The sequence below is a fragment of the Pempheris klunzingeri genome, chromosome 18 (genome assembly GCF_042242105.1).
Source record: "Pempheris klunzingeri isolate RE-2024b chromosome 18, fPemKlu1.hap1, whole genome shotgun sequence".
NCBI classification, from domain to species: Eukaryota; Metazoa; Chordata; class Actinopteri; order Acropomatiformes; family Pempheridae; genus Pempheris; species Pempheris klunzingeri.
This window is the reverse complement of record NC_092029.1, coordinates 18885345-18908733: the sequence shown is the minus strand read 5'-3', so window position 1 is coordinate 18908733 and position 23389 is coordinate 18885345. Positions and strand designations below refer to the sequence as shown.

Sequence of the window (23389 nt, the reverse complement as noted above, 5' to 3'; positions counted from 1 at the left end):
AAGTAATGAATCTGAATCAGTAGTCTATTATAAGTTGGGACAGTTTTGTAATCAAACTATTGACAAAAAAACAAACAAAAAAAACACAAAAAAAATGCAAAAACACCAGACTTCCCTCATTGCTGCAGCCCTATTAAATCACAAAAGACCTGAATGTAACACACTCACACCCATACAGACAGGTACAATGAGTGGATGCTGCATCGGTATTGACTGTTTTTTGGTGGAGCAGCAACAGTGGTGATGACAGATAACAGCACTGGTGTGTGTGTGTGTGTGTGTGTGTGTGTGTGTGTGTGTGTGTGTGTGTCTGTTTGTTCCTCTAAGAGAATATAATATGAAACATGGTGATTCATTGCACTGAAGCAAACTGTGAGAGATAAGAGCAGCTTTGAAGTGCATGCGTGCATGTGATATGTGTGCGTGTGCATGCTTATGTGATCCATAGCTTTTTATCAGTGATGCCAATCATGAATACTCTTCATTACTTGAGGAAGATGGAGTCAGTCACACTTGACTTGTTTTTATCCAGGAGCAAATGCCCTCTATTCTATTATCATATCTCACTTGCCTTGACAAATATCTGGATGCTGACATTGGACATAATATAGAGTGCTGTCTTGCTGAAGAATTTACCAGGGCGTATTTTTTGGGAACCACACAAAGGATCAAAAATTGAATTTCTCAACAAATTCAATAAAGCATTCCAGGCACCCCAAAAAGCTGTTAATGAGTCCAAAAAGAATTATAGTTTTAATCACCCCTGTTTTCAGACTAATTGTGTTTCTGTGGGGGCTTTGCTTGCTAATTATGGAGTCCACCAACCGGAGGGGCAACAGTAATTATTTCCTTGATTGAGGTCAGGACTCTTGCATTTAATCCTGAGGTCTATCCTGCACTCCTCACACACAAAGATTAAACATCAGTAAACAACTTCTCAGCATACCGCACTCAATTTCACAGCAGTCACTCTTTTACAAATGATGGTTTTCTTCTTCAGTACGCCTGCTTTCCATTAGAAAGCCTGTCACATTGTCTGCCACCATCGTCACGTTTTTATTGTGTAAACCCAGTGTCTTTACATCACAGTTTTCATCAGAAATAAAGTGCTTTTTTCTGATTCCAGACACCCCCTTGGTATCTGCAGCTGACAAAAAGAAAATATCTGAAGGGAGTTATGCAATTAGATTGATACATGCAAACACGTGAAATACTGCTGTATGTGTCGCTGAATGCTTACACCCTGAAATAAAACTTTCCTCAGTTTTTTGGTTGTTGACACTGCAGATTTTCCCGGCAGAGGTGTAATTCTTCTGCCGTGCAAAATTAAGGGGGCTTTCGTAGGGACATGAAATTCTTTCCCAGGCAAAATTCATTTTCGGCCCCACTGTTAATAACAGTCACTTGTGTCTTGACAGCTGAAAGCTCCAAACTGCCATAAACCTGCAGAGAAATCCCCCCACCCCACCCCACCCCACCCTTCCTCCCCCCTTGGTTTCACATCATTGGGTTTCATTGTTGAGCAGGACGGTAAAACACCTCAGTGAGATGGAGAGGAGACAAGGGCTTCAGCTTGAAATGAAAAGCAGACACGAGCCAAGCACCAGTCAGTTTTGGTTGCAGCTGTCTGTGAGTTCTACAAACTGTTTTGGCAGGGAGCCCACCATCCATCAGTCAACATTTCTTCATCTTTAGAACCACTCAAAATGTAGGTATTAGTGTAGGAAGTAAAACTATAACTTTTGTCACGTATCATAACAGCAATAACATGGAATGTACAGCGTATGCAAATGTAGGAAAATGCTACCAAGTGCTTCTGCCTGTATTGGAAAATAGAGTTCATTATAAGGACCTATCTTGGGACAGATAATACATTCGCACTGATTGCATAACAAGTTCGGCTTTTATATTAGCTATCATTCTCTTCAATTTTTTAAAATGGTGCGTATAAAACACCTCATGATACCTAGTGAAAGCTGTTGTTTCTTTCTTAATAAAGCATTTTATTCATCATTCTCTGATTCATGCTAAAGGGATGATTCACTGAAGCGCTAATAAGAATAATTATTTACCTTGTTTCCATTGATACAAATCAATACATACAATTATTTTTAATATATCAGCATAAATGAACCTTCTCCAGCTTTGATGTTGTGTTGTGGCTGGTTGGAAACCAATTACACATTTCTGTAGAAGGTAATTTGCGTTTCTAATCCTTGTGAAGAATTATTGAATTGTGAAAGCTTCAGCCTTAGACGAGTTCTTCATCACTGGAATGGGTTGGACTCTACTCCACACCAGATATATGAATTTTTAAAAGATTGTCTGTGTAAATAATAACATTGTCCCTTAAAATTGATACTTGAGTCCATTTTTACGCATCATGTGAATGATCAACAAAAGGGACAAAAACAGAATCCCGACAAAACCTCAGGGTGGACACGGACCGGCTAGTTTATGATGAAACCCTTCCATTCTTCGGAAGAAGTTATGAAAAATATAGATATTTCAGATAGATTACCCTAAGTATTGAAATAAAATAGGTGGTGACTGGATTCTACTGATGTCATGCTCATTAAACGGATAAGAAAATGGACAATTTCGTCAATACCAAAACTGTATTTACATGATTTTAATGTGATTTGATGCCACGTTAAGCACAACCCTCTTTGCCATCAAGGTAATCACTGCCTCTTGGCCACCAGTTTGTGAGCACTGGACAGCTGGTGGATAACAGCAATATCAATGACAGACAGACCTCGCAACGGCAGCTTGTTCTTCGGGGCTCCTTATCTCGGCTGCACCGAGGGCTCTGTCTATGTACACAATTCATCCATCACTATCAGACCTCACACAGGTTCAGTGCCAGCATTCACGGGAGCTGAAGGACGCTACAGGGAGCTAAGGCTAATGTCAGCTCACGGCGAAGAAGGAATCAAATTTAGAGTGTGACTTCAAGACCAAGAAAGTAGGTTTTTGTTGTCAGAGGCGTGATCGTAGTTGTTTCCATCACATGTAGCCCATGTAATCCTATTAATAATTAATTGCTACTCAGCTGTTAGTCAAATTAGAGACATGGCTGTAGGACTGCAGTGTCAATCTGTGGGGTCAGGGAGTCAGTTGGTCAGTTGGTCAGTCCAAACCGTGGGTCCGGACTAAGATAACTCAACAATTATCAGATGGCTTGCCATGAAATTGACATTCATGATCTCCAGTTGATGAATCCTAATGACTTTGGTGATCCCTTGACATCAGCACCACCATGACCACCATTTTCTGGTTTGTAGTGAAAGGTCGCAACAACTACTGCATGAATTCACCATGAGGTTGCACAAAGCTGAGGGGAACTGCAGATTCAGTTGATAAATTCACATTGTCACATTGTTTTCACAATGTCATTTTGGTACTTTTTCCCCCCTAAAAATGTTGATTGTCTCTGCTTCAAGTACTCCCCTTCAGAGCTGCCGGCATGATTTTTAGTCTTGTAGTTCTGTTCTCAAATCCTGCATCTCCTACTTCTTGTCAGCCTCATTTTCTTTCGCTTGTTTCAGTCTTTGAATCTGCTTAATCTCAGTTGCTCTTCTGCTGGTTAACAGCATCACCATCAGTTTAACTGATCACTTAAACAAACACTTATTTCTATAGACCACAGACGTCAGAGAAAGGATCCAGGTCTCTCAAGAGGCAGGTGGCAGGTCCCGTTTTCCATCCCCAAATCTCCTGCATGACTCATACTAACCTCCTGTCTGTAGAGCCACACTGGCTGCTTGCTCTTTCCATTGACTGTCCTACGCTACATTGTTCGTTCTTTCATCCCTTTTCAGGGGTGCCATCACCACCAACAAAAAAGGTTGTTTTTCTCTGCCCCAACACAAACAACCTTATTGATCCACGATGGTCTCCATGGCACTGCCTTTCTCACTTTAAGTCAACTTACATTCCTGAAGTAAACATCTCATTCAAAGTGCTATTGTTCCCCTTCACCTTGGCAGCAGGTTGGCGTCGAGGTTGTGGGTTTTATGGACACCTTAGACATAGGAATTCTGAATCAATCTCACGGCGGATGATGCATATTTTTAGAGCCCCATTAGTTGGCTCAATGAAGACGAAACCAATGGCGTAGGCAGCGCCTCCTACGTCAGCGTGGGCCACAGTTTGTGTGTCTGTCCTCGGTTTGTGCGTAACAGAATGGGGGAATCCACCCCTCTCTCTAGCTCTCCTCTATGGAGATGTGAATGGTGATATACAGGGGAAGGGAGGGGGTGAGAGAACTGGAGGGTTGAGCCAGGAGGGAAGGGGTGTGCCATTATAAGAAGCCTCAGAGGAGGCATGCATTCAGTTGTTGAAACCCTTAGCCTAAGGATACGAGCTGAGCTGCCCAACTCTCCTGTAGGCACTGAAGGAGGACTCTGAGAAAATATCTTAACGTCACAGATACAGGTAAGGTGCTGAAGTTTTTTTCTATGAGCGTGAGCCTACCTGTGTGCAGCTAAATGAATAAGAGACGAGGAAAGATGCTTGTTTAGAGACGAAAAAACAGTTAATTAGGAAAGGGCTTAGTGTCTCTTGTATGCACAAACCACTGACTAATAAATCCTCTGGGAATACTGTTAAGGACAACCAACGTTAGCATTCTCTTTCATTTCTTTTTTTATCCGTCGTTTCTGCTCTATCTGTTTCTGGCACTATGATTTGGGATTTTGACCTCATAGGTGATTCAGTAAATAACCCTCCTCACCCAAAGTAATCTTTTTTTTTTTTTTTTTTTTCCATTACTCTATTTGTCTCCCTGTGGGTCTAAAGGTATCACAATCACCGTCAGCAGTACTCACATCGCTGCTGATTAGTACTTAATTAACGAAAGAGAAAGTCCCAGATTGTGCTGAGAAAGCACTTAGTCACTCAGGTGCACTTTGTATTTGACTAAGGTATACCTGACTTAAATCTAACGCAAGTAGAGTATATAAATAAATGAAAAAAAATGAAACAATTTAAATGTATGATACTATAAAAGTGTGTAGAAAAATACTTTTTAGAATCATTCATTTAGTTCTTAGTTTTCCCTGATATTCAGGCTGAATTGATCAAAATAGCAGGCATATAAGTTGGTGAATGCCACCCCAAAAGCAGCTTATTTATGGTTTGCTCTTTTGATTGATCACAGAGTATTCAATGTCAGACTGAATATATCACATGGAATCTTCAAAGAAACACTGACAAAGGCTATTTCATTCTCCCAAAAGCAGCTTCATGCAGTGTCAACCCGAACAAGCAGGGAAAAAAGCTGCAGAAGGGAATCAGTTGAATGCTGTTATTATGCCAAGCACATGATAATGATGATTTTAATGATAATGGTAATGAATGTGCATAATCTTTTCCCATTATCAATAAAGAAGATACTCGCACAGACTCGCACAGACAGGGGAGAAAATGGGTGCTTAATGTGCCATTCACAGATAAATGACTCCACACACACTCCATATTTTATGAAGAATGGAACATGTTTACAGGACGGAGTCAGATACAGTATTTCAGACTAAATGAACAAATGTATTTAAGTAAGTGAAGTGGTAAGTAAGTAAATTAGTAAGGAAGTTAAATCATTCAATTTCTGCTGAGTCGTCTCTGTATTATTTTTGTGTGATGATGCATAGCATATAAGCATATAGCGCGTCCCGTTTCATAAAAGGAAAGCGCTCTAGTGCAAAGATAACTTAGTTTATAGACTCTTTAAACCAAAAAATACCCCCAAAAATATATATTTTTGTGCTTCAGAGGCCTTTTCAACATTTGGTTGTTTTAATGATTAAAAGCAGATCTTGCAAAGATCCATAAAAATTAATCTCATTTTTGTGAATCCGACTCTACATTTTTTTTTTTTTTAGTCATACAATTTGTTTAATCGTAACTCACGTTGTTGGCAAAGGATGCCATGAATTGATTTATTTTGCCATGTTAAAAACAGGTTGCTTTGCCAGTACATCGTGAGTAATCCTAATCAGCTAAAATAGCTTTTAGGATTTCCTCTGCAGAAACGAAGAGTTAACTAATGTCACTGCTTACAGGAATTTTCTGCCTCTCTGTCAATATCCATTAAGACTACTTGGACTGTTTTACATCACTAATCTTCCTTATAATCAGAAAGTGGTTTACTGAGGGACAGGAATAGCACAGATATCCCTTGCCCTCCCATGCACAAGTATTTTTGCAGTTCATACCTTTTTCCAGCTTCACTGTCCCCACCTCAGTAGAAGTAGGGAGCTTTTCTGGCTCTGCTAGATTGCTTTCCCCTGGCTCCATGTCCAATGGATTAGTGCAGGTGTCAACGCAGCTTAACAGCAACCAGATCAATGATGACACCATGTCAGCTGCCTAACACTCTTCAGAGTTTTAGCTATACAGTCTAACATTGGTGGGAAGTAACACTGCAGGACTGAGTGCATCGTTACGTGGCGTGATGTCCCCGTTTTGGAAAACAAGGGGTTTTGTCACAAGTGGAGAGCTGATTTAGCTTTTCAATTCACTTGGCTCGATTTCAGCATCGTGAAACATTTCCCCCCCCTATGTCAGCGTGTGCCACTTCCTTCTCTGGTCTTCTGTAGATATGAAAAAATAACCATCTGAAATTTGTGGGGGTGACACCGGAGCGAAGCGTTCAGATTCATGTGAACGCACTTCACTGCAATCTCAAAGTGTACACGCTTTCTCTCCTTTTAAAGGCCACCTCTCCCACAGACTCTTAACACATCACACAACGCATCTGCTCCGGCCTGTTTGTCAGCCGAACTGAAAGGAGAAGCGTGTCTGCTCTCCCTTCCACTCCTCGTGTGCTATCATCCAGGTTGAACCGCGCTGTGAGATTATTATTTTGGGGCTATAAATGCAGCTTCATGGGGACTAAATGAGATGATTGTTGGTGTGATTTTCCCCACATGGAGAACATATCTGATGGCAGGAATGATTGCGGAGGAGATGTCACCCGGTTAAGTGTCTACCCTCAGGTGCAAAATGTGTTCCCAATTAAAAGGAACCCTGCGAGTGCGACTGATGAAAACAATAGTAATGATATGCTCAATTGATCTGATATAACTGTGCCTCGAAAGGAACCAAATATTAGCATGAGGAGCATCATATCTCCACTTAATATTCTCACAAATGTGTATCTGAGAGTGTTATTGCCTATGCAGGATATGAGGAGATTTGTGTGCCCTGCAGTTTACATGAGGAAAATTTCCTAAAGGCACTTCTAGTAGATATGATTATTGTAAGACAAAGAAAATTTGAGGGGAAAAAAGTATCTCCATTGCACGAATTTTCATGTTATCTTCTGTTACGCTTTAGTTGCATATACAGTACAATCATTCCCTCGATGCCCTTTATTCTTGAACTCTTTCCCTTTCACGACCCGATAATCTGTCAATTCCTGCTTCTGTGTGACGATAACCTGACGTGAGGCAGGTAATGGGCACAATCCTGAAATCTGGTGCAGCTGTGACAGACACGTCTAAATCGGATTAAGCGAATTCTCTCAGATTAGTCGTTTCAGGATGCTTCTGACTGTGAGGAAGGGCACAACTGCAGGCGCACCTTCTCCCGCTTCTGGTCCTCTAAACTTTCCGCTGAACTGCAACATTTGTGCAGTTGGTTGTGCAGCCTGGATGTGAGAGATCATCCTCCTGTCTGTAAACATTCCTCGCACTGAAGGAGGAGTAACTCATTGTCTGGTGTTTTGAGCGGTGGCCCAATTAGCTGTTGATTTTAGTGGTATTGCATGATTCTTGTGGTTTTCGTTGGGCTTATATGTGAGTTTTGAGTTGGTTCAGACCAGTGGAATAACAAAATGAGAGAGGGGGAAGCATCAATTTTGATAAACGCAGTAATTTCTCAAGCAAAAACATCAAACATTTGCTCGTTTCAGCTTCTCAAATATGGGAATTTGCTGCTTTTCGCTTTTACGTCACCGTAAAACTTTAAGTTTTGGAGTGTTCAATCAAATCAAGCTATTTGAAGGTGTCTCTTTGGGCTGTGGAAAAGTGCGTTTGGTTTTTTTTATACTAGCCAATTAACAAGCTAATTAAAAAAAAAAGTGGAATAAACAGTTAAACACACATCAACGTAATGCCAGTGCATGCTGGTTTTAGGTGACAGGGACGGGTTTGGTTTTAGTTTCCTTCATAGATAAAACTTGAGTACTTTATGATAATGTTGCATTCACACATTTGCAGCCCACAGCACACTGTGTTGTACTGTCTTGCCTTTTTGGGTTCATTCCTTGCATCTTTTAAGGACAATATTAACTGCAGGTACCTGAAAAACAAAGGAATCAGTGCCATTTTCAGCCTTGAGGAGTGTCTGCAGGTATTCCTTTCAGGTTTCACATATTCCCGCCAACCTTCACCAATAAGACAGGGCATCAAAAAATCTCAGGGCACTCACGACACCAGTCGCTGATGCTTGTAGAGGTCATCTCTCTGAGCACATGTTAATAACTGGAGACGAGTGTGTCAACATTTCTGAGAGCGCCGATCTCCAGATCTCCAATCTGCATTTTGGCAGCTGGAAAGCCAGAGAACAGATTTTATTTTGAAAGTCAACCTGAAACTACTGATTGGAGGGGTCAAACATAGGATTTTTGAAAAGTTAGGGGTACATGTCCCCAGTGAAATTACACCCTTGATTATATAAACAGGAAAAGCCAAAACTGTTCACAATATATTTTGGAGGCAAAATAGCCAAAAACCAATCTAAAAAATAATTCAGTTAGAGTTTCAATTTTAAACGGGTTTATTGAGTACAGATTAATTGCAGGCAATCAGTGGCCTGCAAGACATACAATGTCTCATGTGGAGAGGCCAGCGTGATGAGTCACAGCGTGATGAGCAGTAATATGTTGCAAAGAGCCTGGTTTAGAAGACTAAATGGTTTAAGATACACATCATGAGCGCGCACCTCCTCAGCATAACTCATTAAAGGTTAACATCCCTTTGCAATGTTGTTTTTTTTAATAGCAACTGCAGCAAAAGTCTTATTTTGTTGGGGAATATAAAAAAAAATATTAAAACGCTGCAATTGTATTTTGAGAAATAGTTATTAGCCTTTCAGCCAGCGGGAAGTAATTCAATTTTGTAGCACAGACAGGTCCTTGTTAAGTGGTCAGGTCGGGTGGTTGAGACCAGTGTTCACGTCCCGTGTCCCATCTGTGTTAAGAAGATTATTGTTTCAGTTAGATGCTGATAAATATGTTGTCAGTCATGCTTCGTGTGTCTGTATTAAAATGAAAGGCCTATGATCTTTCCATAATCTCAACTGACTCCTTTTGTTGCTTAAGCACGACCAGCAAAAAGTGTAATCGTGCCTCAGTAGCTACAGTATGACCCAACACAGGACTGCCAGAATGGATATTGTAGAGTAAACAAATTGATTGATAATTCAGGTGACATTATGTTTCAGTCTAAATGCATTTACAAAAGAATTGATTGCATATAGGCAGAATCTCTAGGAGACAGGGTTTTTCTTCCCTCTAGTGGTAGATTTCTTTTTTTTTTTTTTAATTCAGGTTTTGAGATATCTGTGTTTGTCATCTCATTCGCCTCCGCCGTAATGGAGGTGAATGAAAATTCATTTGAAATTGTAATTAATTAAAAAAAAAAAAAAAAAAATCAACAGCACCATGTTTTGCAAAAGAAACAATGTCCCTGTAACTAATCCACAGTCCTTGGTGTCAATGATTTTCAGCACTACTATCTGCTTAAGAAATAGCCCTGATAACAGTGACCAGTGGGGAAACATTGATGGAGAAAATGTCTCTGTTGAACTTTAAAAACATGTTGTTTTTTTTCCACGAACAAAAATTCCATTTACCTCAATTGTGTTAAAATGGAAGGAGGAATCTCAGAGACTGTTATTCTTAACCAGGACAAGCTAAACCAAAAGTGTGGGATGAACCAGATTGGCGAAACTATGAATTTTGAATCAGTAATAAGAGGCCTGTCTTTGTCTTTCTTCACTCTCTACTCACACACTAAACTGCACTTCATTGGCCCATTATCTCAGATCAACGCATTTTCAACAAGCAATTATAGAATGTAAGGTGATAAAACACTCATGAATCTTCTCAGGTCATAAAGAATAATTCAAGCACCGTTAATGGTCCATGATAGGAATTGGGTAAGAAAGGAATTTTAATCATTTTTCCCCCTTACAAAGTGACCACATCTTCATCTCATCCATCTTTGGTGGCCTGGCAATGATGGGTAGTTAAGATCTACACACCACCGGAAGAGACTGCACACCTCTGTAATATGTCATTTGAGATGAAAGATCTCGGAAATAATTTTGCAGATGTGGACGTAGACTAGGAGATATACACTGAGAGATGAGTGCAGGAAGAAATGAAGTGCTGAGGCGAGAGCAGAGCAACAACACCGGCAAAAGCGAATGAATAACGGGGAGCAAGGAGGGAACAGAGAGATAAAGACAGAGAGAGACCCCTAGGTTATCTATGCATTAGCAGGCTCCTTTGTGTATTTCGGATTCATGCAGACGACTAATGGATGGGATAGAGTGAGTCAGAGCTTTGACAGAGACGAGCATGGAGCTTTTCTTCTCCCCCACTCACATTCGTGACACCTTGGCCCCCTCTCCACCCTTCATTAAAGCTGCTAATGCTAATTTATGCCACCATTAGCTTTATTTATGCACTTCACTTTGCAACTGGCCACTCGGTTCAAATCTCATCCAGTCACTTGTTGTCTTTCGCAAGAAACACACACACACACACACACACAAAAATGTAAAGGGCCGTAAATGGTCTGTGTTTGTATAATTGTCTAGTCACTTCAACTACTCAAAGTGCTTTGACATGACATCCTCGTTCACTCATTCACGCAGGAGGAGACTGTAATTTCACACACTGAAGCTATGCTTGCTTCAGCAAGTTGGGCTTCAGTGTCTTGCCCGAGGACACTTCAACAAGAGGGACCAGGGGTTGAACCACCAACCTTCCATATGATGTAGAAAAACTGTTGGGGCTGAGAGGAGGCCTGTATTTGATATTTCATTTGATTGAAAAACAAAACCACCCTGAAAAAGGAGTTCCCTCCCACTTATATGTCAAGACAATACATTATTACAAACACAAGACAATCATAAAGAGAAAAACTCCCTATTTACTCAGCAGCATAAAGCTGCTAAATAATTACAGTTACCAAATAAGCGAAGCCCCTTATAAATAGTCAGAATTGTCCTCTGAATGTGGCCAAATCCATCTTTACACCTCCATCTTTTTTTTCTTTTTTATAGTCAATGTAAAAAAAAGATTTAAAGACCCTCCCCAGCTCTCCCAAAATGTAATACCTTCCTTCAACAAAAAGAAAAAAACAGACAAATACTCCCCCTTTTCTGACCCACTCAGCTCCCCCTAATAATTTTCATACAGTCCTTTAGGAGCAATAAACTGGTGGAACATTAGTCCAGTTTTTTTTTTGTGCTCGCTTTTGTGCATTTTAGACTCAGACAAAAAAGTACTCCGAAAACAAAACCAAATGCATGAGACTAGTGGTCCTTTTTATGAAAGCTCTGATTGCTTCCTGTTTGATTGAAAGAGAAAAAGCATTTTTTTTTTCCTCTTGAAAACACGTCACATTTTCAGGGTCTTAGTTAAGTCTAATGGAAGTACAAAACAATCTATTTGTTTTGGAAAGAAGTGAGTAAGAGCATTCATTTCTCCAAGATGGAAAGACTCATCTAAAAGTGGAGGGACATCGGGCCCTTCACTAGAGTCCATTTTCTTTCTGCTTTCATGCCAGCATTCATTTAGAAGGGCAAGGCTGTTTGTATTTGTGAATGATGAAAATCTATTTTCATATGAAACTTCCTGTAATGAGTTCAGGCTCTTGGATGGATTATAGCCTCTTGGTGCATAGGCACCTCCCTTTCCCAGTGATCACCACTTTATCCGTGTACATTACATCATATATCAGCTCCTGCACCCGGTCAACTGCCTGCTCTGTCAGACAGATTATGCAAATGATATGAAATGTTAAGGATAGCTCAAATAGTATGCAAATTTATAGGCAAGGATGGCTAAAATGGACCAGTGGCAATATCGGGACTAGGAACTATTTCATTACTGAAAGCAGAGAGCAGAGAGAGGAGTGTGTAGGTTCATGGCTCAAAGTGTCACAGATGTGAAAGGCACAGATTCAATTTGAAGTTATTGAGATATGGAAAAGTTGTGACTGGCTCTGGCCGCTGGTTATCAGGAGCTCCTGGGCACAGTGACTGGCTCATTTAGTAATCCATGCATGCCAAGGGAAGTGTGACAACCTAGACATGGGGCTCATTTCTTGGATACATTAATTACGCTTTATCCACTGGTTTGTCGGTGCCTAACTTTTTGTTGCTGTATATGTTCCCAAAAAGTGTTTGACTTTAAGAAGTCAGTTCACCGTATTCCTATACAATAAAGTGGTTCTACTACACCAAATAACTTTAGCCAGGGCTTCTTAGCCAGTGAAACCCTGATCCTGTTTTTGGTGCCAACATTCGCATGAAGCTAAGTTTTCTTTCTTTTAGTGATTTTGATCATTGCATTCTTTTGTAATCTGATGTATCAGAAGCATGGAGAAAGCTCCACATGGATTGTATAGCATGATGACATAGTATTAAGTGTTGTATTTTGTCTAGAGCCATGCTAGCCAGTAGTAGCCTCTGTACCGTGTCAGCATTCCCCACAAGAACTATTTTAATTCGCTGATGTTTAACAAGTTTTTTTCTCTCTTTTTTTTTTTTTTTACCTTGAGCACCATCTTAACATTAACATGTTGGCACAGAGCATGAATGTCAGTACCAAATGTCATGACATTTCATGAGACATTTTATTCAAAACGACAAACGTCTACCTCATGGTGGCAAGAGAGGAGCACCAAAATCATTAGGATTCATTATCTCATGAGAAATATCTCATGTCAGTACACATGAGATATTCCAGTCAAGACCAAAGCAGTGGATAAAATGACAGACCAACATCCGTGAAGCTGTGGCACTGGCACGCTGGGTGACTCCCACAGGGTCCCTACTAAAAGATAAGAAACTCTTATCGTGATGGCCTTCTGCTCTTAATTTGTAGTTTACAAGAACCAAACCCTGCTTACCACTTGACTAAAGTACCCCCCCCCCCATTGATATTATCAAAGTCCATCGCAGGTGAAAATAATATCCTCTAGCCTTCGCTGCTCATTAGTGAGCAAAGCCAGTTAATTAACGGTGCACTCAAGCAATTTAGTACTGCACTTCCATGACATTGGGGGACTCACAAAGGACGTATTAAAAAGACAAAATTGAATCGGCAGAGGCTGATGTATCCTTTTTCACTAAATTCTACACTCCCCATAATGCAACTGGATGGCATGTTTCATCAAATCACCCTTGTCTCCAAATTCCCTTCTGTCAAAACCAGATTGTGACGTAAACTTTTTATTTGTTGAATCCGAGCTAGATAAACCCTGGTGACATCTTCATTAATATAAATCATACTGTCGTAAAAGCATGGATTCAGTATGTGTTATTTGGGCTCTTTTCAGTTTGTAGCATGTTCATTTATTCTCTGCAGACACAAAGAAAGCAGCTCATGTTCACCTACGATGCTCATTGTTTGGCTCTGTGTGCACGCTGATAAGTTTAGCCCAAAATCTGAAACCTGTCGTGTGCACTGCATCACACTACGGCGACGGCATGTTCTGTGTGGCAAAGTCAAAGCAGGACACGCTCCCGTTAATGGGATGTTTTATTGGGTATTAATGGGTTAAGTGTGGTGGGCTGTGCTGAGAGGAGAGGTGTGCAAACAGATGTGAGCACGTAATAAAGTGCAATCACTTCAAACCACCCTGTGTCAACAAGTTAACAAATACAAATCATTACAACCAGCTGACTGTTACACCCACTATAAATATCTCAAGGCCGTGGATTCATGACATTGTAGCCCATTAACACTTAATATCCTTGTCAATTGTTTCTCACTAACAATAATGGCTTCCATTCCAAAGAGAGATGGCAGCAGACGATGGCTTGATAACTCATTCCTCAAGCCTTTAGAAACACATCAATCATTCCTCTGCCACTTTATCAAAAGCCAGATGCAGCTAAAATAAATCTTTGTTCAACAAATCCACAGGCTAATTCTAACGAATGAATAAATGCAACAGACACATTAGGAACATGTGGTTAAAAACTGTAAGTTTGCACTGAAATGCAACTCAGTTGAAAGGTTTACCTCATGCAGGCTTCTTGCCATCTTATGACATGAGTGCAAGTGTAAAAAGATTTTAGAAACATATGCTGAAACTATTGAAGAAAATAAAAAAGATTAAAAAAAAAATTCAAAGCGTCGTGTGGATATTATTGTACTAATAATGTGCTGCTGTACGCCAGAATATCTGATGCGGGCCCTATATTGTTCACCAAAAAGCCTAAATCACAGTATTATAACATGAACCATTGAGTGTGAGGAGGCAAACCAATGAGACACCATTGTGTAATTATGACAAGCCTTGTTTATCGATGATAGTCATGATAGTCCCAAAACGCCCGTTCGCAATAATACGCTCACCAAAACATTACCAGTGTGTGAAAGCTGCGTCTTTGTAAAGCTGGAACATATCCCGGGCCCACACTACCACTTTTACCGTGCGTGTTTACTCATTTGTTCGTCATTTGTTCACTTTACTTAGCAAGGGCCACTTAAGGGAGAACACAACTCCCAAATATCAAATGGGCTTAGTCAGCAGTCTAGTAAATGATCATTGCACAAAACATCTCAGCGAGGCAAACAAACAGGCCCCTCTAATGATTTTCCATAAAGCCATTTATATATTTGCAAATGGGCCGGAGTCACACACATGACCTGTTTCATGTGCTATTGACTGTGAATGGTAATGTGGTAAAGTGTCACGGCGTGTTGGTTTTTTACTCTTTTATTTAATTTTTTTTCCACTTGAGTGCACCCATCAATACAACACCTACTCTGTGTATTGTCAACGATTTTCATTCACTCTCATCAATATGATATCTTTACTGTGGGGATTGTGCTGTCACTTGCTGTGACTTCTGCCACTCCTCTCTGTCTTCATCAAACATGACCCGTGTGAATACATTTCACCAGATGGGGGTCGCCGTGACGCTGGAAACATTTTTCAGCTCTGATGTTATGTAACATTGCATTCAGCAGTTTTTTTGAAATTTTTTTTTTTTTAACATTGATTCCATTTACAAAACAGGACCTACTGATCCATGAACAGGATCTCTTATATCGTCAATATATTCATTTTTGAGCTTTGTTGTCCTCATGGATCTTTTCAAACCCCATCAAGACCTGATAATCATGCTCTTGTGAAGAACACCTACTGTTGCTGCTCTCAATAATATGTGATGAAGTTGTTCTAATATTTATATTAGCGATATTTTTCATTTGATAATCGTCTCAATTTTTTGTAACAACATGTTGTGCAAGTAAAGCAACCTTATGTAGCTATTTTACATAATTTTGAGGGTACAGTGACTTATAGCTACAGGGTAATAGGCAGAGTGGTGTCTCCTTCATTCCGCACCCCAAAATCCTGCTGCACTATGTAATTTAGGTGGAGTAGGTACGATCTCCCGGGAGAAGTGCATAACGCTTTGCAGCACCATGTCACTCACACACCAACACCTTGGGTGTTGAAGAGCACGATGATGGAGGAAGCTAAGATGAGAAACAAAGCGGCACGATTTGTGTTTATGACAGCGGTGTTACAAGTGAATTGCGCTCCAAAGCTGTGGGGACACAGAGTCGCAAAATGTGACAATTCTCGTATGAGGTTTTGAATGTAACCTTAAATGTAACCTTGAAAATGCTTGCAGAACAAATACCATGTCATGTACAAAAAGTTAGCGAACAGCCTCTGGAAATCAATGCTCCATTGAAACCCAAGTAAATATTCAGTCATTATTATTACTGCAAACTTTATTGTATTGAACTGTATTTACTTGTCTGTAGACATTTTCATTAGAGCGGCTGTGCTCGGTCTAAAAGACTCCCCAGGTTACACAAATAAGTACCTGAAGTTAATGATTTGGTAATATACCAGTTCAACACTGTTGCTGTTTCTCCTTTAATAAGCAACATATGAAAAACTTCTCTCCGGGACCTTCCCTGTGATTTTACAGCAAAAAGGTAGCGTTACTATTGAGGTCACCAGGCTTCATAAGATCTCAAACAGTTTCCTGCATCAGCTCCTGAAAGCAAGTTAGTTATGGCAACCATATTTTCGGTGACAGAGCTAAAATATAGACTGTATATAAAGATGGATGACATGGCAGCTCCCCAAAACTGGTGACTGGCTGCAGTATAGGTCATAGTGTCCTCTCCCTCCATAATAGTGGATGGGACATGGGCGAAACTAAAACAGTACGCTTTCCCCAAAGATGGTTTCTGTCCTTTTAGGTAGTTCTTATCACATTGATATATGTACAGGTGTTGAATTTTGTTATCTGTTAATTAATAGTTAATCAGTTCATTGGTTTAATTGAAAAGTATTTTGATTATTTACATCCATGGTTACCAGCGTGAACCAGCACATCCTGGTGCGTAACACTGTATTGGTTCTATCCACGCATGCATGAAATGCGTTCACAGATTTGTAGCTGAAGCCAGAGACCGCAACATCCTTCCGTATATCTTCCGTCAGCTTGCAAGTACATCTTCTTTGACATTACATGGCCCGGTGTTTAACATTTCTTCTCTTAATGTCTGTTTTCTAGTTATCTATCTAACTGCGATTATTCATTCCATCACAGACACTGATAGTCTTTGTTGCTGCCCGTCATTACCCTTGACATTGTTGCTACTTTATTCCTCCACAGTGTTGTGTGTTGTTGATACAGGGCATGGCCCATGATGACCCTGACCTCCTCGAGCACTGATCCACTCATACAAATCTCCATTTCCTGCTGTATGATTTCCATCAGTGATCTGCGCCTCCAGCTTGTAGTGGTCGCTTCTTGCCCACTGGAAAATACCAATTTTCTCATTTATTGCCTCAGGTTGTGCTCTCTCTCTCCGTTCCACCCACATTGTCCATCTCCCGGTGTTGACTGAATACTCTCTCCCCACCAACGCGTTGACTGACTGCCCAAATCCGGCTAATGATCCCTATAAAATGGACTTAATGCAATTTTTCTGTCACTCTGTCTGCTTTCTCCCTGTAGGCTGGGGCCAGATCCCACAGGCTTCATCTCCCAGATTCTCCTGCTGCAGACCCTTGTTTTAGACACTTCTACATTTCTACCAGCTGGGCTCCTGTTTGTCCCTACCTGTCTGGCTGTGCTAAGCGATGAAGATCCCTCTGTGTTACCTGGTGGTGGTGCTGGCATGTCTCTTCACCCCTGGACGTAGCGACTGCCAGGGGGAATGTATGGCATGCGGTTTGCTCATGCAACAGCAGCAGCTGCAGCAAGCCTTCGACAGCATGGTGAGTGTGTGTGTCTGTGTGTGTGTGAATGTGTGTGTGTGAATGTGCCAGTGTTGGTCATCGTGAGTCAGTGTCAAGTAAATGTCTTGTCAACACTGCAGCGTGTGTGTCATTGCAAGCGCAGCTGCACCAAGCCTTCAACACTCTGAGAGAGGTGTGTTTGCGTTTGTGATTAAGTTTCAGCCTCTACGAAATGCAGTGTGTACAGTTTGATAGTGCTGTGTGCACTTTGCTTGCTTTGAGTTTATGGGAGTTAATAAAGGGGTAGAAGGCTTTATTGAGCGTTTCTCATGCAATGAAATATTGTGTTTCAAAACAGTCTCCCAAAATAGTACAAATAATTCATTGGTTCGACTTTGTATTGGGCGCCATTGTTGTCTTGTGGTTAAGATGTGCATCAAGTGAATATTTTCTGCGCATTTCTCGACCATTTACGCTAATAATTAAAGGCAACAAGAGATATTTTAGTTTAGATCAAAGTGATGGACCAACCAACAGACCAAACAAAAGACCAACATCGCCATCCTAAGAGAACCGCTAACATAGATAAAGCAGATTATGATTTCTAAACCAAAAGCGTACACATTAGGGCAAATAACAATACCTAACAACTGGTTGCTGAGAATATTTGCAGCTACTGATTGCTTGTTAGTGGTTACAGGGGGATTTTCTCATGGCATTATTGAAACAAATCTGGAGATTTCTACAGCAGCTTTATTTGCTAAATCAATAATGACACAAAATGAACCAATATAATCTTATTATAATGCAATCCCTCCAGTAACTTACACCTGTTGCATTGTGGTTATAGGGGTCTGATAATGGGAGTTAAAATAGGGATAAAGGGAGTGCAGCTAACACAAATACAGTACAAAACTGTTCCTCAACAGTTGGCATTTTGGAGATACCCAGTTTCCACTGGACAAAACTAGTATTGTTTCTGCCTCATGGTTTGAGTATCTACAGTACTGGTGCAAATGCTTCATGACCAACATGAAGATATCAGCAGAGAGAGAATGAGGGAGTACTGAGAGAATGGGATTGTTCTACGAACTCCCGACAAAAACCTCAAGTGCAGCATGCAATCTCATTTCCAAACAGTGCGAGACACCTCGGTGGGTAAAAATAGTCTGTGGGCACCCATGAATAGCTGTTTGGCGGCTAATTTAGCTGATAATGATGCAGAGAAAGACAGCTGGGACCTTTTTTGGAGTTGTAATAGAACTCTGTAATTGACTGCTGCTCAGTATCATCAGCCGAGGCTTACATCGGTGACTGACACATTTTATCAGCTCCTCATTGTGTTAGCCGCTTCCCCATTGAGCCTCAGATGGAATCCACTGAGCAATTCCATTGTTTCCCACTCCAGACTGAAAGAGTGTGTGCGAATCTGCTGGTGTTTGTATAATGTCAGGAGCCACTGATTTATTAGCGCACACACACCTACGCTCCCATGAACGATATACACACCAAGCATTTTCTAGCATCATCCATTCATTCATTTGCTTACATTTGTGCTAATTATGTTTCCCCCACAGTATTCACATCATTCTGAGCAGTTTATGCAAATTATCTTTAGTATTTACAAAAATCAGGGTACATTTTTTCCCCTTCTGTACCATATGCATAACAAATGCATTAAGCATTACCGTTGCTTTTATCCCGAAGTGTATGCTGCAATTAGCCAGTTGATCTGAGATGGGTTTTTTTTGCTACATATTGACCACCCCTATCACCAGACAAGCTTGTCAATACAGGCAGATGCTGCGCAATCATGGATTACGTTCATTGGCAATGATTTTATAACTACAGTGCGGTTATGGTCAGTGAAATACAGTGGTTATGTGGTTATGTGGTAATAAGCTATGGCCAGACTTAAGTTACTACAACACTTGGTTAAGGGTAGGGACGGATTGCAGCAAAGGCAGACAGACATGCAAACCTAATTATACAGTAAGTCTGTATAAGCAAACTCAAGCTCAAAGTCAAACTGCAAGTCAGACAAGTTACACAGCAGCACTCCATCCCGACTTTCACACCCTAACTGACCACAAAAAAGGCACATTACCTCCTATTTTGCCACTTAATGTTGGTATTGGATGTAAATCACAAAGTGCACTGGAATCATACTAGTACTACTATACTAATTTCACTACAAGTAGATTTGGCAAACGGACTATACATCAACATTTGGTCATCTGGCCCTCATAGTTATATAAATACATCACACACACACACACACACACACACACACACACACACACACACACACACACACACACACACATCTGCTCTCACTCATAAACTCATAGATTGCTCCATTGATCTGACGTGGAGAATCCCCTGGTGTGCTCATTTCATTTACCATGGATAATTAATTTCCGTTGATAGATTCACAGCGGAACTCCCTCTTCTCTCACTCCTTTGATGTGAGCAGGTTTTCTGATAACAATGCAATTTATCTCATTTGAGCGAGATTTGAAGAGTAAATGGGATTTACTTCTTACCTCAAACTGAATTTTAACTCAGAGGGCTCAGGAGTTAAGAAGCAGCTGTAGCCTATTTTCAGATATATTGAAGAACTAATGCACTTTTTTTCCCTTTTTTTTTTTGATTTCTACATTTAAGGGTAAGAATGACATCCAGCCTTAGTCAGCAGGTTAAATATTAGGGCAAAATAATTGAATGATAAATGAGAAACTCATTGTTGGAGCTGAAGTGTTCATCTCTGATAGAGCAGAATAAATAATGGGGGTTATGACTGTTTTTATTAATACAAAAAATACACTTCAAATGTTCATATATCCCTACCTCTACATTGTTAAAGATGTGGTTCCACCAAGAGAGTACAGGTATAATTGTGTGATGATAATAATACAGGAAGGTCATTAAAACTGCACAGAGAGTCAGTGATTCAGCACTGACAAAGGTCCTTCTCTATAAAAGGTTCATTTCCAAAACACTGCATATTATTTTCAGAGCAAAAATATCATTACCAGAAGCCAATCTAAAAAAATGTCATTTTGTCAGCAAAGGACGTAATTTATCTGCTGTCCTTCAAACTGATTGGTAATTTCTTCCAATCTTGTGGTGTCGATCATTTTGTAGACGTGTACATCACATTTAACGAATGATGGACGTCTGGCACATAACATTGGCATATAACTTTCACATAGCTTGTTCCTGCTGTGTTCAGCAGGAACAAGGCCCATTAACTCCTATGACACATAAGACATTCAGGTCAGGAGACATTCAGGTCTGGTTGTGCAGCAAAGTTGTAACACTAGTCTAGAGGTTAAAAAAGAAGTGTGATTGCATGCCATAAATGAGATGTTGACCATGGACAACTTATATATAAGCAGTCACTCAACTTGATGCAAAGTTTGTTCATTTTGACATGTCGAACTTAAGTGTGTGTTTTTTGTCTGAAGTTTTTTAAGAGAAGGTTTTTCATTCCAAGCTGATTTCTTTTAGGAATAATCAGAGCATCTGTCTTTGACAAAATGTCAGACAGGTTTCAGTGGCTCTCTTCAAAGCACCAAAGCTGCCCTTATCAAATTCAAACAATTTTTTACTTACAGTTGCTGTTTCTGTAGATTACTTGATTTTAAATCTTCTCCATCTCAATTTAGCATTTGATCATCATTTCATTCTATTGCATTGCCTTGGAAGTGGGTTGGCACTAGGAATACTAAGCTAGACTGAGTCAAATCTTACTTATCAAACAGAACTTTTTTTATAAGTAGTCTGTGATGCCTCCTTTTCTGTGGCCCCCATGACCTGTGGTGTTCCCCAGGGCTCCATCACTGATCCTCTGTTATTCTGTACATTTGTGCTGCCACTTGGACATATCATGCTTACATACAAAATTATGTGTAAATTTATGTCCCACTATAAATAAGTGAAAAAGGCCTCAGTCCCAACTCAAGAGCAGTAGTTTGGGCTTTTGCGGTCAAGGCCCTTCAGCTCTTGAACTCCATGCAAGAGGACCTGAGGTTGTAGAATCAATTATATCTTTTAGAATCACTACTACTACTACTCGCTACTACAACAGGTTTAAATGATTTAATGTTCAAAAACACATTATTTTAATTCTTGTATGCACTACCTCAACACGTCCCTCTTTTTCCTTCCCTCTGCAGGTGTGTTTGTTGGAGTGTGAGGGTCATGTTTCCTCTTCATTCACATGGGATGTGTGTAAACGTGCCGTGAAGTTTTCGCACTACCCTGCACTTTCTGAGGGAGGTGCTCTGTTCAAGAGAACAGGAGAAGAGCTGCAGCTGACCTCTCTTGACCTGAACTCAGACAGTGAGCTGCTGCAGTCTGCAGCCGCAGAGGGGGATCTGAATGAGACACCGTTCGAGAAGCGCAGTGTCCAGTATGACTCATCACTGCTGGAATCCTCTGAGGAGGGGGAGGGCCTGCAGGATCTGGATCTCAGTCTGGCGGAAGAAGAGAGGAAGCCGAGGGAGGACAGGAATGTGGAGAGTGACAGCCAGATAGAGGGGGACGAGGATGACGGCTCGGAGGCCATCGCCTTATCCAAGCGCTTTGGTGGGTTTCAGAGGGGGCGCCATGGATACAGGAAGCTGATTGGCTCACCAATGAGGCCCCTACAAAAGCGCTACGGCGGGTTCATAGGCGTCCGAAAATCTGCCCGCAAATGGAACAGTCAGAAACGGGTGAACCAGCTGCTAAGGCAGTACCTAGGCATGAGGAGCAGCCGCAGCGGCAGGTTCAACAACATCCCTGTAACTCGGGTTTGGAGGCAAAACAAACTGTAATGTATTTCAGTTGCTCTCACAGAATCCTGCCCCAGTTACCTCAACCAATCATGTTTTCAGCAGCTCACTCAAATTTGACGTCACCATCGTAATCAGAACAGACTCTGCCATCTCGCTGCACCTCTCTTTGTGTCTCTAAGTAACAAGGAATGTTTTGACCGTGATGTTCTTCTTATTAAGCATATTTACATGCCATTCTGTGAAATAAAAGAATTAGAGATGTGCAATTGAATATATTTTTCTGTGTCGGTATAATAAAAAGGGCCAAATGAGATTGGAAAAGTGGAACCCTGCAAGCTGTTCACCGGAGGTGAAACGTGAGAATGTGACTTTCATGCATGTGTGGATGGGACTCATGTCCAGCAGTTTTTTGCACTCTATAGCTCTCATGTAATGGACCTACTTGTCTCTGCATAAGTTTTCCCCTTTAAAATGGCATTTTACAGATTTGGCTCTAAACAAATTATATATAAATGTCTGCTTTTAACCAGACCGTAACTGCTAATCTTCCCCTGTGTCAGATCAGATTGAAAGGTGTACCAGCACTCTGCTTTCAAGGTGGTTCAATCAGATGTAATCTAATTTCCTGTTTAAAGAACTTAATTAATTAAACACAATGGACATTAAATTGGTTTTCTCAATTTTCAAACTCACCAAAACTCTGCAACACTCCTCAAAAAAGCCTGTTCTCTCATTGCTTAATTTTAAGTATGGACAAAGCAATGTCTTTTTTCTTTATATTGTATAGTAATTTGACCATTAATTGGAGGTTATCAGTGTAAACCTTGCAAATAATGAGTTTCACTTGAGAGAACAAGCAGCAAGCAGGTTAGCTAGCAGGCTCCCACTGGCACCATTCAGTGGAACAATACTGTCCTCTAGTGTTAGATACTTGGGCACTGACTGGGGATCATTTCCACCACGCCGTCAGTGGACTGACTCCCTTTTTTCACAATTCCAGTGAAATTAGAACTATATGAAAAACATGCAATTACACTGAATTAATGATACCTGTCCCTCAACAGTTTAACAAAAAAATCAGAAAATTCCTAAAAAAAACTGAGAAAACCAATGTCTGTTTTGCTTTTCACAGTATTA

General features: G+C 40.6%; 1 protein-coding gene across 1 annotated transcript; it reads left to right on the top strand.

The window, feature by feature from the left end:
- The first annotated feature begins 17369 nt into the window (after positions 1–17369).
- Positions 17370–22415, top strand: LOC139218223 (prepronociceptin-like). The gene is made up of 2 exons (XM_070849784.1): positions 17370–17507; positions 21650–22415. Exons 1-2 carry the CDS (start codon positions 17370–17372, stop codon positions 22289–22291), a joined length of 780 nt encoding a protein of 259 aa, XP_070705885.1. The 3' UTR covers positions 22292–22415.
- Positions 22416–23389: the final 974 nt, after the last annotated feature.

Excerpts from the sequence above, each read along its gene's own strand:
- LOC139218223 (XM_070849784.1), top strand. The coding sequence starts at position 17,370 with ATGAAGATCCCTCTGTGTTACCTGGTGGTGGTGCTGGCATGTCTCTTC. Across the intron at positions 17,508-21,649 it reads AGCAAGCCTTCGACAGCATG|GTGTGTTTGTTGGAGTGTGA; the intron begins GTGAGTGTGTGT and ends TTCCCTCTGCAG.